The following is a 14,207-nucleotide window of genomic DNA, read 5'->3' as shown; positions in this document are numbered from 1 at the left end:
AGTTTGCTTCTGAACCTCTGTAGCCACAACCCCAGAAACCAAGAGGATGTCCAGGTGTCTCTCCTGGAGCTCTTTGCCATAAGCACCAGGTTGGACCATTGTCACTCGTGGCCGTGTACAGAATGTTCTTAATGTCTGGACCAGTTCGGACAGGTCCCAGACCCATCGCTTGGACTACCTCTTGTTTTATCTGGTCAAAGGCTGCTTGTTGCTCAGGACCCCATTGGAAACTGTTTCTCTTTCGAGTCACATCATAGAGAGGTTTCACAATCTGACTGTATCCAGGAATGTGCAGTCTCCAAAATCCCACTATGCCTAAGAAACGCAGAGTTTCTTTCTTGTTGGTGGGATTTGCCATGGTGGAGACTCTGTTTATCACATCCATTGGGATGTGATGGCGACCATCTTGCCACCGCGCTCCCAGAAACTGGATTTCTCTGGCAGGTCCTTTCACCTTGTCTCACTTGATAGCCAAACTGGCTTGCAAGAGAATGTCAATGATTTTGTTACCTTTCTCAAAGACTTCTTCAGCAGTCTCACCCCAGACGATGATGTCATCGATGAACTGAATGTGTTCTGGAGCTCCACCTTTCTCCAAAGCATCATGGATCACTGCATGGCAGATGGTTGAACTGTGAATCCACCCCTGGGGCAAACGATTGAATGTGTACTGAATGCCTCTCCAGGTGAAAGCAAACTGAGGCCTGCATTCCACTGCTATGGGAATAGAGAAGAAAGCATTAGCAATGTCTATGGTAGCATACCGTTTGGCCTGCTTGGATTCCAGCTCATATTGGAGTTCCATCATGCTTGGTACAGCTGCACTCATGGGTGGAGTTACTTCATTCAAGGCATGGAAATCAACTGTCAGATGCCACTCTCCATTCTGCTTTCTCACAGGCCAGATTGAACTGTTGAAAGGTGAATGAGTTTTGCTGATGACCTTCTGACTCTCCAACTGACGAATCAAGTTTTGAATGGGCACCAAAGAGTCATGGTTGGTTCTGTATTGTCTGTGATGCACAGTTTGAGAAGCAACCGGCAGCTTTACATCCTCTATCTCATGTTGTCCCACAACTGCAGATTCATCTGAAAGCTCAGGTCTAATAGACAACTTCAATTTTCCTCCATCAATTTCTACAGTTGCTATTCCAAAAGCCCATTTGTAACCCTTAGGGTCTTTAAAACGCCCTTCTCTCAGAAAATCAATTCCCAAAATCCAAGGTGCATTAGGTCCTGTTAAAATATTATGTTTCTTCCACTGTTTCCCAGTTAAACATGTCACCCTGCATCTTAACCAACTCTTGAGATCCACCAGTGACTCCCTGAATAGTTATAGATTCTCCCCCTTGATAATTTGATGGTATTATGGTGCACTGAGCTCCTGTGTCAACCAAAGCCCTGTACTTCTGAAATTTTGAAGTGCCAGGCCACTGGATGTACACATCCCAATAGATTCTGTTATCTCCATTATCCCTTACCTCCCCCTGGCGGAAGGCAGGGCACCCCTAATGGTGGGGATTACCTCCACATGTACAGCTGGCACAACATCCAGCACCAGAATTAGAATCACTGTTGGAGCTATTAGAGTTGTTCTGGGAAACTGAGGAAGTGACAGCTACCCTCCTGGTATTGCTACCTCGGGATCTGCCACACTGCAGCTCCCATAACCTCTTGAAAAGATCAGAAGTTGGTTGACCGTTCTATCTGTTCATGTTCTCACCAAACTGACCATGCAGAGTTATCCAGATACTGCCACGTGATTGCCTCTGCTGTCTGTTTTGGTTTGACCTATTCTGGAATGGCCTTCTTGGAGCACGTCTGTTTCTGACAGCTGAAACTTGTATCCATCTGGAGGAAAAGGAATCAGAATCATCCCCCTTCATCAAGTTGGATATGGAGGTTTTAAATTCCTCCTTCAGCTCTTTCATGCAATTCTCCATCTTTCCAGACAAAGTTTCAATGGCTGAAACCAAAGAAGTACGTGCGAGACTGTCCTCCAATTGCCTCATTTGGTCAGTGAAATGGCCAACAGTAGGAGGTGATCCACCATAATTTCTTGCCAAAATTCTGCTTGCCAAAATGGTAGCATAATTAGGAGGAGCAAGCTTAATAAGCTTTTTGGCAAAGCCTGTTCCAACAGGAATTTCATCAGGATTCGGAATCTTATGATCTCCATACACCACTTCTCTCACAGCAAACTCTCTCAGACGCTTGATTCCCTCATCTATTGTGGTCCAAGGCTTAGGGTTCCATGGTAAATCATCTCTGCTGGGGTACCTCAGCGAGACTGCCAGTAGGAGGCGTGCCCACAGAGAAGCTTTACCAATGCACTTGCCTAGGTGCCTGTCTATGCCTGTATCCTTTGAGAGCATCCCCAACTGAGAGGCCGACTTGTCGCCTACCACCAATGCTGGGGCTCCCATATCAAAACACCTGCCAAGCCAAGATAGAATTGGCTCAGTGTCTCCTCTGATGTAATCCTTCCTCACATGTCTAATTTCCTCTCTGGGTACATTAGCTGACTGTATGTCATCATCATCATCCTGAGCTCGCTGTCCCCATACTCCTACTGTAATCCTCTGTGCAATTCCGTGGAGTTCAGAGGCACTTCCAGCAGTTGCTGATGATTTTACCAGGGTCCACATCCTGACCTACATCTCCATCATCCATGTGTGGCCTCAAGAGTTCTGCCAGAGTATTAAGGCTAACCTTCTCTTCCTCACCAGAAGGATCTTTCTTAACAGAGGGACGCTGAGGTGACTCTCCCCAGACCCCCCTGGCAGAAGGCAGAGAGTCAAGAAGCAGAGAGAGTGTTAGACTTAGCTTGTCAAGGTCAGTATGTTATCTTCAGCTGGAAGAGAAGAAGCAGGCAGACAAGCTGAGCAAGCTGAGAGTACCCCAACTCATCAAACTTGTTTTGAGTAGAGATTCTTAAACATTTGTTACCTCTCCAATGGAAGTGTTAAGAATAATCATTATTTTTCTTTCTTACACCCAATAGTGATTTATTTACATTCTTTCACTTTCTCTGCTCGAACTTTGTGAAGAAAAATTAAAAAGACCGTCTTAAAACCATCACAGAGGGAAAGAAGGATGATCCAGGGAACTACAGGCCAGTCAGTCTCACCTCTGTGCCTGGTAAGGTCATGGAGCAGATACTCCTGGAGGTACTGTTAAGGCAGAAGAATAACGAAGAGGTGATTGGGTACAATCATGGCTTCACCAAGGGCAAATCGTGCCTGACAAACCTGGTGGCCTTCTCTGATAAGGTCACAATGTGAACAGATGAGAGCAGCCAGCGTCATTTGTCTGGACTTGAGCAAAGCCTTTGACACTGTCCCACATGACATCCTGATCTCCAAGCTGGTAAAACGTGGAGTTGATGGATGGACTTCTGGGTGGATAAAGAGCTGGCTTGGTTGCCACACCCAAAGAGTGGCTGGTAGTGGGTCTGTCCTGAGGAGACAAAAGCCTCAAAAATGCCCTGAATGAGACAGTGGAGCAGGAGCCAGGAGGTCTGCTTTTTCAGGAGATTGCCCACATTGCCCAGGCTTATCTGAAGTGGGCCAGGTATGTGTGCCTTTGGCCATGTTTGGAGAAAACTGATTGTATAGGTTAAAGTATCAGGTTTCTATCTCTTAATCTTTATCACTGGCCATCATCTTGGTTTTAAATCCCCACCTGTGCCATGATCTGTGGATTACAAACGTGGTGACTGTATATACTGGACTGAAGTGACTTGCAATAAGTAATCTACAAAATCTGATTTTTATAAGCATCTATTAAAAGGTCTGTTGCCCTAGAGAATTCTAGAGTTCCCCCCTGCTGGCCCTTGTGGGCGAAGCTGACATGTTGCTGATGTTCTTCTTTTATTTTAAAATTTGTTTAAATTTGTTTATTTCCATTTTTTTGCTGATATAGTTTAAATTTTTACATGTTCCTGCTGGTGAGGTATCTGTTCCACAACCAAATATTTTGAACCAGTAAATAGGTTTTATAAATATTTTCCATGGGATTTTTTTAATAGTTAGTTTTATTAATTCTTCTGCCAATGAAATACTGATAAATCCGTAATTTCATAAGAGGGTCTGTGTCCAGGTGGAGGCTAGAACAAGTGGAGTCCCTCAGGGGTCAGTGCTGGGACCGATTTTAACACCTTTTTTGGTGACATGGACAGAGTGCACCCTCATCAAGTTTGCCAATAACACCAAGCTGTGTGGTGCAGCAGACACGCTGGAGGGAAGGGATGGCATCCAGAGAGACCTTGACAGGCAGGAGAGGTGGGCACAAGCCAACCTCATGAGGTTCAACAAGACAAAGTGCAAGGTCCTGCATCTGGTTCGGGGCAATCGCAGGCACTAGTACAGGCTGGGCAGTGACTGGCTTGAGAGCAGTCCTGAAGAAAAGGACTTGGAGTTGCTGGTGAATGAGAAGCTCAACATGAGCTGCCAGTGTGCACTTGGAGCCCAGAACACCAACTGTATCCTGGGCTGCATCAAGAGAATTGTGGCCAGCAGGGGAAGAGTGATGATTCTCCCCCTCTACACTGCTCTCGTGATTCCCCACCTGAAGTGTCTAGTTGTGGAGCCCCTATTACACGAAAGATATGGACATGTACAGAAAAGGGCCACAAGGATGATCAGAGGGCTGGAGCACCTCTTCTGTAAGGACAGCGTGAAATTGGGGTTGTTCAGTTTGAAGAAGAAAAGGCTCTGAGGAGGCCTTACTGTGGCCTTCCAGTATCTGAAGGGGGCCTACAAGAAAGCCGATAAGAGACTTTTTTAGGATCTCAGGTAGTGATAGGACTAGGGGGAATGGATCCAAGTTAGAGGAGGGGAGATTTAGAGTAGGTGTTAGGAGTTCTTCACCACAGGGGCTGTGGGACACTAGAAAGGTTGCCCAGGGAGGTGGTGGAAGCTCCATCCCTGCAAATTTTTAAGGCCAGGCTGGATGTGGCTCTGGGCAACCTGATCTAGTGGAAGGTGTCTTTGCCCATGGCAGGGGTGTTGGAATTAGATGATTTTGAGGTCCCTTCCAACCCTGACAATTCTGTGATTCTGTGTGGCATGCCTTAGTTGATCCTGCTTTGGTAGGGGTGTTTGGTCTAGATGACCTCTAGAGGTTTCTTCCAAACCCTAGCATTCTGTGATATGGTACTTCGGAATATGGTTTATTGGGCATGTTGGTGTTAGGTTGACAGTTGGACTCAATGACCTTAAAAATCTTTTCAAAGCAGAATAATTCTGTAATTTTATGATTCAAACTTGTCACTGAAAACTTGTGAGTTTGTCTTTGCTGAACAGTGAGTTACTGTAGGACAAGTTACAGCTCGCATCTTTGTTATTAGCAAGTAGGTTCTTAGTGTTGTCCAGAAGCTTCTTTCAGAATAGATCCACATGGTTCAGATTAATTCTGGTTTAGATAAGAAGATCCATCGTCTTGGAAGCCTAAAAGTGGGTACGCTGTTAGAGGTGGCCTTTATATCTGGTTGTTGTGCGTCAACTGCCTGTGTGAAATCTGTTTCATTAACTGCAAAGGATTGTATGTTTGTGTGTTGTGGACTGAAAATAGGTTGATGGCCACAGTCTTTACAGACAGATGTAGAATATATCTGATTAGAACTTCCTTGCAAATTTTTTTCCAGATAATGGGATCCATGAGAGTGCTGTCATTCATTGCTGATGGATTCTACATATACTACCCGATGCTTGTTGTCATTCTCTGTATTGCCACATACTTTAGGTAAGTGATTTGTAAGATAGATTTTCCATGTTTCTTTTATCTTAGTAATACTAGTTGGGAAGAGATTCACTTCTCCTTTTCCAGCAATTAAGTTGTGACAAATTCATAAAATTGCAGTAACTAAAGCAATAAGTTGCTATTTATAGATATGAAATTTAAATGTGCATTTAAAGAATATTAATAGTATTAATTCACAACTGAGTGGGGGGGTCCCACATTAAATTCATTCCTAGATTTTGGGGTCTGATATGTTCTTTTAGAATTTGGAGCCTAATACCATTTACATTCTGCTTCTGAGATTACTGTAAAGAAGCAGTTTTCTAGTAAACTAAGAAGCATTATCAGAAATCACACATGGTGAACTTTCTGACAGGATCATAACAAACCAGGGTTTAGTTTGAGAACTGGTGGTTACATCATTTGATTTTGTTTCCCTGAGCCACAAATCCTTGGAGGTTGGAAGGATAATTGCAGAAAATACTATTGTATGGCTTGCTTTATACTTGCTTACACGTCAAAGTGTGTGGGTGTGAGCAATACTTTTGGTCTCACCTTAACTTGGCTGTGTTTACATTCACTTCTTCAATTTTGCATTACCTTTCAGTCAGAAGCAATGTGTATGTTCCGAGTCATGTAGAATGCAGTTAAATGCCTTTCATGTCCATTAAGACCCTCTGTGTATTCATAAACAGTAAGTCATCAAGTATACAGTCCTAGGTTTTCCTTGCTTACCTGTAGGTTAGGTGAAAAAAGTGGTGATGTAGGCAAAAAAAAAGCCAACTATGACAGGAAAACAAAATAGTTTGTGACTTCTTGTCCATAATGACCCTGAGTCTGGAACATAGTAGTGAAAAGGAAGAAAAGAAACTGAAGGACAGAAACTGAAGTTGCTTTGCATGAACTTTAATACCCTTTGGTAATTCAGATACATGCAAAACTAAATGTTTAATTGAAATCTTCCAAGGGAAATTGTCTCCCTTGTGGAATTCAGCGGTCCTTAAGTTCTGATAGCGTAAGAAATACGCTTTTCAGTGCAAACATACGATGAAGCTGACTTTGAACATAGAGATGCTCCTGTCTGGAAGGAGGAAAACAGTAATGAAAAAAGCAGTTGTGTTCTCTGGTGTGAAGTTAAGAAGGTGAAAGTGGTTTCATGCTGTCTCATTCCAGGACTAGCTTAAAATACATGGACTAATCTTAACACCTGACTGCTGCCTAATGGGTATCCAAAATGGCAGCCAGCATCCAAACAACATATGAGTAAGCCACAAATTTCTCCTGAGTGAAATCTTAGATTAAGGTAGCTTTTCCATGTTATTACAGTTCCAAACCCAGAGAAATCATAATAGAATTTTTATAGCAGTTGTCTTCTGGCAAAGAAGAGTCAATGAGACACCATAGATGCAAATCCTCCAATATTTCAAGGACTTGTTTTGTCTTAAATCATTTGCACTGCTCTCAGACTGTAAATTCTCTCTCTGTTTGAATAGGATTATAACATCAATTTCAGTTGAATGTAGGAACATGTCAGTGTTCTGAATTTTCTCAATTCTCAGCTAGCATAATAGTCTGCCTTTCTTCTGTATGCTTTTTAGACTTTTCCAAAAATTTCTGAATAACTTGTTTTACGTTTTGCATAGTAATTTAGCTAAACTGTATGTTGCAAATTAACAAAGCAATTTGTTTCTTGTTCTATTTTTTACCAGTTTAGGAACTCGTTGTTTGAATCTTTTGGGATTCCAGCAGTTCATGGGGGATAGTGAAATGACCTCTGATTTGATTGATGAAGGAAAAGAGCTAATCAGAAGAGGTAAATTAAGTTGTCCTATGGCATATATGTTGTTGCATTAAACTTGCCTTGAAATATGGCACACAAAGGTATATAGCATGGCAATATTTTGAAACTGTATTGAGTCAGTATTCTGCTGCAATAGATGTACAGCATTGTGGTTGCTATATAAATAGTCACTTGTCACTTAATATGTCAGGGGTATCAGTAATTACCTTTGTCATCAACAAACTAATCTTTCTTTGTGTGATTCAGCTGCCCAGATTCTTTAATTTCCTTTAAGATTTTTGGCTGATTTAGCTAGCTTTTATCACAGAAGGCATGTTTTCCTGTGAAGGTGTTATGTGCTGTTTTGGAAAGCTTTTAGAGTTTTTTTTGGGGGTTAATTTTTATTTAAGTGTTTCTTGAAAGTTGTTAAAAGCTGTTGTGATTCACGAATGAATGTTTTGAAATTATATCTGGATACAATGTTACATTATGGAATACTTTTATTCTCCTTGCATAGTTTATGGATAACAAAATGCAGGTTTACTTAAAGTAGCATTTATTTTTTTAAGGAGAAATAGGAGTGTCTGTCACTCCTTTAAACGAGAAGTTACTAATTTTTGATACTGCAGTGTTCTATTTCAAGTGAAATACCACATATGGACACAAATTATTTGATTCATATTTTATGCCTCACAGAATTCCACCAGGATTTTGATTCATAATGCTCAAGTTTGGTTTTAATGTCATATTTTTTCCAATTATTTCTAAGAGGGATTCTTTTGCCAGCTGATACCCAGATATTATGCCTTGACCCAAGATACCAACATGATGAATTCATTTTAAGTGGGGAGAAAAAATATTGGTAATGATTTTTCTTGTATGGAGCTCTCATGATTTTTTTTTTTAATTATTACAGAGAAAAGAAATCGACAGAGGCAGGAAGAAGGTGAAAACAGAAGAAGGGTATGAGATTGTTTTACCTAATTATAATATTGTTATACTACAGTCTGATATAGGATTTATCATTACCATTTGATTCAGCCTTACTCATCTGTTTCATGAACAAGTTACAAATAATTGATGGAATCTGTTTAATCTTGCAAAACAGTCTTGGTGGAAAAAATTTCAAGTATTGGCCATACTGCTTGGGCACTGATATACTCAGTGTGCTGTGAGAACGGTATATGCTAAATAGGTGTAACGAGCATTAAAAAGGGTCCTGACTTCTGGGATGTAGAATGATCTAAAATGGCTTATTTACAATCTCTTATGTTGATACTACTCTGCTGGAAATAACTGCATTTGCATTATCATCATACTCACTGAAATGGGAACTCCCAGACTTACCCATTGCTTTGTGTAGTCAGTGGAAAGTAATTGGCATGGTGTTTTTTGGTTTTTGTTCCCTGTCTCCTCAGGGGAAGGAATTACAATTAAGACTGAACAAATACTGTTACCACCGAGTAACAAATAGTATTTGCTTCTAACCATATTTTGAATGTATGCTAAATAGGAAAAAATAATTAAGGTAATCAATTCAAATAAAAAAATAATTCAAGCAGCTTAATTTTAAGGCGCTTCGGTGAACTATACCTTTAGTTTTTCATTAATTTGTAACATTTGAAATTTAGTATGGAAGGTCACAATGAAAGAGGTAAAAATGTGTGCAAGAAATTAACTGAATAAAGGAAGGAAAAATATCTACAGAAAGTCATAATAGCAATAGGACAAGAGGGAATGGTTTTAAGCAGAGGGAGAGTTGGTTTACCGTGGATCTTAGGAAGAAGTTCTTCAGTACAAGGATGGTGGGACTCTAGAATAGGCTTGGGTTCCTCCTCCCTGGGGCTCTTTAAGGCCAGGATGGGTGATGCCCTAAGCAGCAGCGTCTAGTTGAGAGACCCCAGCCCATGGCAGGGAGGTTTGAATAGATGATCTCTAAGGTTCCTTCAATCCTAGGCCATCCTGTGATAATACTGGGACTGAAACCTCTTGACTTTTCAAGTTCAGTGATACTTTTAATTTTAGATGGCAGTATTGCATAGACTTCTGATCCTCTTGCCCCATCACCTGAGTTAAGAACTTGGACTTACTGTGAAACAACATAGTACCAAATGCATGATGCATTTAGTATGCACTGAAATCATCTTTCATTAAGCAACAATTTTAGTGCAACAGCAAACTTAATTTCAGATGTTACTTGTTTCTTGAATTAGCATTTTACACTGTAGCACATCTGTTCTTGAAACTTTGGGGCTGTTGAGAGTGATGAATTTTACTGAATCAGGGTTAAATGTTTCATCCTTGAGTACCTTAGAACTGTAACATAAGGCAGATTAGCACTGTAACTTTTAGCATACCAGTTCCTACCAGTCCACAGTCTGGGATCTAGATGTGAATTTGAAATGTACCACAGTGACAAAATGACTGTTTGAAAAGTTTCTATGCTCTAACAAAAGCATGAGATATTCTTTAATATTTCATTGTACTTTGTTTACATACAAAACAAAATGGAATGGAAGAGAATGCCAAGTCTAGTAAATGTGGCCAGTCTAGATGTGGGGTGTCCGTGTGCTGTGTCTAATTCTCCATTCTACCACTAGATGGAAGTAGAAATCAAAAAATAGGAACATTTTCACCACAACTCAGAGTGGCTCAGAGAACAATGAGTGCAGATTTAATAGGTAGCTTGTTTTTTGCAAGTCTTTTTTCTACAGAACAGTTATGGTGACATTCAGTGATGGGATATATCTTGAATTTAAAATAAAACCAAAACAGACAAAAAATAAACAAAAAAAATTACTTTCCTTTATGAAGATACCAAACAGGAACTTTATCAAGTTATTACTTGCTTACTCTGATGTGGTTGACTAACTTTAAATCGTGAATCTGGAATATTTCTTGATGCTACATATGCAAATTTTTCCTTTTTTTTTTTTTTTCCCCCCCCCAGGAATGGAAGGAACGATATGGAAATAGAGATGATTCCACTAGAAACAGAGTTGTCCACTCAGACCAAAAAGAGTCTGGCTTGTCAGAGACCAGTACCAATAGGCGTAAGTTTTGTGGACTTGACATGTAGTTGTTTTGTTTTGTTTTCGATGCCTGATTTGCAGAAAACTGGCTGTGTGAGTAGTTTCAAATACCTTTATTTTTTGTCCTGTGTTTTGATGTGCTGTGCCACTTCTGCTGTTGAAGATACTTGATACCAATGCTGTTATCTTTAGCACTTCAACGAGTTGGAGATGCTGGATAGTCTTAATTACTTGGTCTTATGGGACATACAAAGATTTCTACTAGATTAGAAGTTTTCAACAAAGACTTTATTTACAATATGTTTTGGAACTTTAAGTCTAAATTTGTCTCTTCTACTTGTGAATGACGTCTCTAAGACTGGAATAATCAGATGACCAACAAACTGAAAGCCAGTAACATATCACATAAGTAACTATGTGCTCGATTAATAATGTCTGTTATCAAAAACTTATTTCATGGATGCTCTAAACTTTCAGAAAAAAATTTGGCACAACGTGAATGCTTTTTATGTATTTGATGTGCTCTTGTAAGCTAACAAGAAGTGAAACTGAAAAGAATGATAAAAGGGGAGGAGGATCTTTGAACATGATTTCAAGACAACTATGGTAGATTTCCCCCTCTTCTACACAAAGTTGGAAACTCAGATTTTCAGTGGTAGACTGGATGAAATTATATTAAATTATATTAATGTTAACCATGTGAATTTTGTAGCATTTCAACACCAAAACAGGCTGTACATACTGGCCTAGTGAGGGTGGCAGTGAGCTGCAAAACAGCTATTACTTTATTAATTCATGAGATTTGCCTCTTTAAAAACAAGTCAAAACAAACAAAACCAACAAAACACAAAAAAACACAGAAACTCACAACCAAAACAACAAAACCCCAGATAGCATAGTCCAAGTCACACATTGGAAGGGTGATTGATTATTCATTTAAAAGTAAAGTTTACATGTCACTTCTTGATTGCTTTGTTTCTTTGTAAAGGTGATCTCATCCTACTTGAGGGGTGAAAGAAAAGTTGTAGTTACATTGCTGTGGAGATATGAGAATGAAATACTACAGTTTTGAGTATGTAGCTAAATCTGGTTAAATACTGAGTCTAGTCGAAGTTACTCCACTTGCATTTTTGGGTGAGGTGGTAGCAAGTTGATATTTGGTATTTTAAGTTTGATGTCTCCACATGCTGCAGGGTGCTCAGCCCAAATGAGCGTCTTTCCTTCCTTTTCCCTCTTCAGCACTGTCAAAGTATACCCGATCAAATGGTAGGACTGAAAGAGATAGAATAGAACTCCTCCAGGATGCAGAACCTTTGGATTTTAACGCAGATGCAATTAGTGATGACCCTCTTGAACTGGACTCAGGAAGGTGAGGAACCTTCTGTGTTATTTACAATTAAGATATACTAATGACCTATGTGACTGTATCAGATGGTTTAAAATATCTTCATAAACAAAATTAGTCTTCTCACCTAGCTGCATATATGTTTTCTGTAATTTCCTGCAAGAATTTAGAAAGCTCACTTGGTTTCCCTTATTGAAGCAATCTTAAAGGGCTGCAAAAAAAACGCTTAAGTGTTACAGGATGAGTAGTTGCCAGAATACACCTGGATCAGATCTTGGAAGTGCTGGAGTAAATTAGCTCTGAACTTGCTGAACAAAAAGTCCTAGACTCCACAGTGTAGTTCTGGAATAGAGAATTCTGGGATTCTGTGGATGAAAAAGAGTATTTTATACAACTTGCTAAGTTCTGCTCATATTTAAGAAACAAGGAATAAATTTTATTATGCTGTTTTAATCTGGGTAGTTACCACTTACGGACTACTTAATTATAAATTATTTTAAATTCCCCATAAAAAGTTACTACTCACGTTATTTTTCAGCTAAAACTAGCATACTCAGTCCAATAAAAAATCATAAATTATGTTAGTTGACTTATCTGTAATGTCAAAATGAATGCCTGTACAGAAATATGAAAGGAATGCTGTTAAAATGACACTGCCTGGTTTTATAGATTGGTTCAGCAACATTAGCTGCTATCAGCAACTAACTTGTCTAATCTACTGTCACCACATTGCAAAAGTTGGCTCTTAAGCATAAAAGTTTAAAGAAGAGCTAGCCTAGAAATTTTGTCAGCTGTTGAATTCTTTACAATATGAAATGGATAATACAAAGTACTAAACCAGGAATATGAATATATAATTCTTTTGGAGCAAATATCTTTCAAGATAAGTGTATCTGCAGTCTCCTGGCATTTATATGGACTTTTCAGAGTGGAACATTCTGAACTTTAAAAAGAAAATCTGGAGCCACAGAGCTGAGATTTAACAACCTGCATCTGGTTTCATAGAGGTAATAAATGAAGAATAATTGCATATGAAATTTCAGTTCACTTAAAATAGCTTGTGCAACATTGATTTAAAAACAAACAAACAAAAAAACCCCCAACGAAACAACAAAAATACCAACCAAACAAAATGCAGTGGCTGAAAAACATAACAAATTAGCTTCTGCAGTTGTTAAATCATTCCATAACAGGTTATGGTTTTGTCTGTTTTACTAAGTACTGCGGAGAGGAAAATAAACGTTGTGCTTGCAGTAGAACTTATTTGTGCATTTATTATGCTTTTAAAATGCCTTTGACCTACAATTTGTGAAGCTTTTTTCCCCCCCTGCTAAGCATGTAGCCATTTGTTTTCATTATCTGTGATACTGTATTTCTCCTGGGAATACCCAGTGAGATGTTCTCTTAATCACCCAAAGACATTTGTATGTTGTTTAGTCAGGTTTAGTTTGGAGCTGGGTTTTTTCCTTTGTTTTTAAAAGAAATAACCAAGCAGTTCTGTTCAGCAAAAACATTTGTGTTCTTCCCACTGTATCAGGAAACAAAGTTCTTAAGACTCTCAGTATTTAAATCACTGCTTTTCTTGGACAGATGATATTTAATTTCATGACTGCCTATCAAATTCTCATGGAAACAGATCCTGTAATTCACTGAAAGTTAAAGAATAGCACTGCAATGAGAGCTACATGATTTCATAGGTCTTTATTTTTCTATTTTCTGTGATATTTTTTCATGTTTAAAATTGATTCTGCAGGTACCAGCCCGGTGGAAGATACCTGTCAATGTCTCGAAGCCAAGTATTTGATGATGTTTAAACGCCTCAAAGCTAAGGAAAATTCAGTGAAAATCTCTTCCCTACTCATTACTTGGAAAAATACTGTAATTTCTGATTCAGTGATCTATCATAATTACCATTTTTGTTTAAAGAATATGAAGGAAATTACTATTTTGGAAATGTATGATAACTTTGCTACTTACAACAAGAATATGCTTCTTCTGTTGTAGATATTGTTGTGCATCAGTGTGGGCTATTGTCATGACCAAAAGAAGAAAACTTTAACAGAGAGTAAACTTCATAAATGTACCTAGGGCTGAAGTTGAACGGCAACACTCTAAGGTTTAGGAGGAGGATTTTTTTGAAGGATTTTTTTTGTAATTCAACATATGCTGTGAGAGCATTTTAATGCATCCAAAGTGCAGTTATGTCAATTACTATAGTAAACACTTTCTATAATTTTTCTACTAAATTAAATTAAGGATTCTTTTTGCTTTAGTGGTCTTTTAATCAGCCCCTGTTAAGCAGAAACAT

The 14,207-nt window shown here is 39.1% G+C and overlaps 1 protein-coding gene across 1 annotated transcript in view; it reads left to right on the top strand.

The window, feature by feature from the left end:
- LMBRD2 (LMBR1 domain containing 2) overlaps positions 1–13,803 on the top strand; it is a 34,427-nt gene extending 20,624 nt beyond the window's left edge. Inside the window, exons 12-17 of the mRNA XM_054397779.1 lie at positions 5,648–5,745; positions 7,452–7,555; positions 8,439–8,485; positions 10,473–10,575; positions 11,794–11,923; positions 13,653–13,803. Of these exons, the coding sequence (XP_054253754.1) occupies positions 5,648–5,745; positions 7,452–7,555; positions 8,439–8,485; positions 10,473–10,575; positions 11,794–11,923; positions 13,653–13,713 (543 nt within the window). The 3' untranslated portion in view covers positions 13,714–13,803. The remainder of the gene's footprint in view (positions 1–5,647; positions 5,746–7,451; positions 7,556–8,438; positions 8,486–10,472; positions 10,576–11,793; positions 11,924–13,652) is intronic.
- Positions 13,804–14,207: the final 404 nt, after the last annotated feature.

Source organism: Indicator indicator, chromosome Z, assembly GCF_027791375.1.
Source record: "Indicator indicator isolate 239-I01 chromosome Z, UM_Iind_1.1, whole genome shotgun sequence".
Classification (NCBI taxonomy): Eukaryota; Metazoa; Chordata; class Aves; order Piciformes; family Indicatoridae; genus Indicator; species Indicator indicator.
The sequence above is the reverse complement of the archived record's forward strand: the minus strand, read 5'-3'. Positions and strand labels throughout refer to the sequence as shown.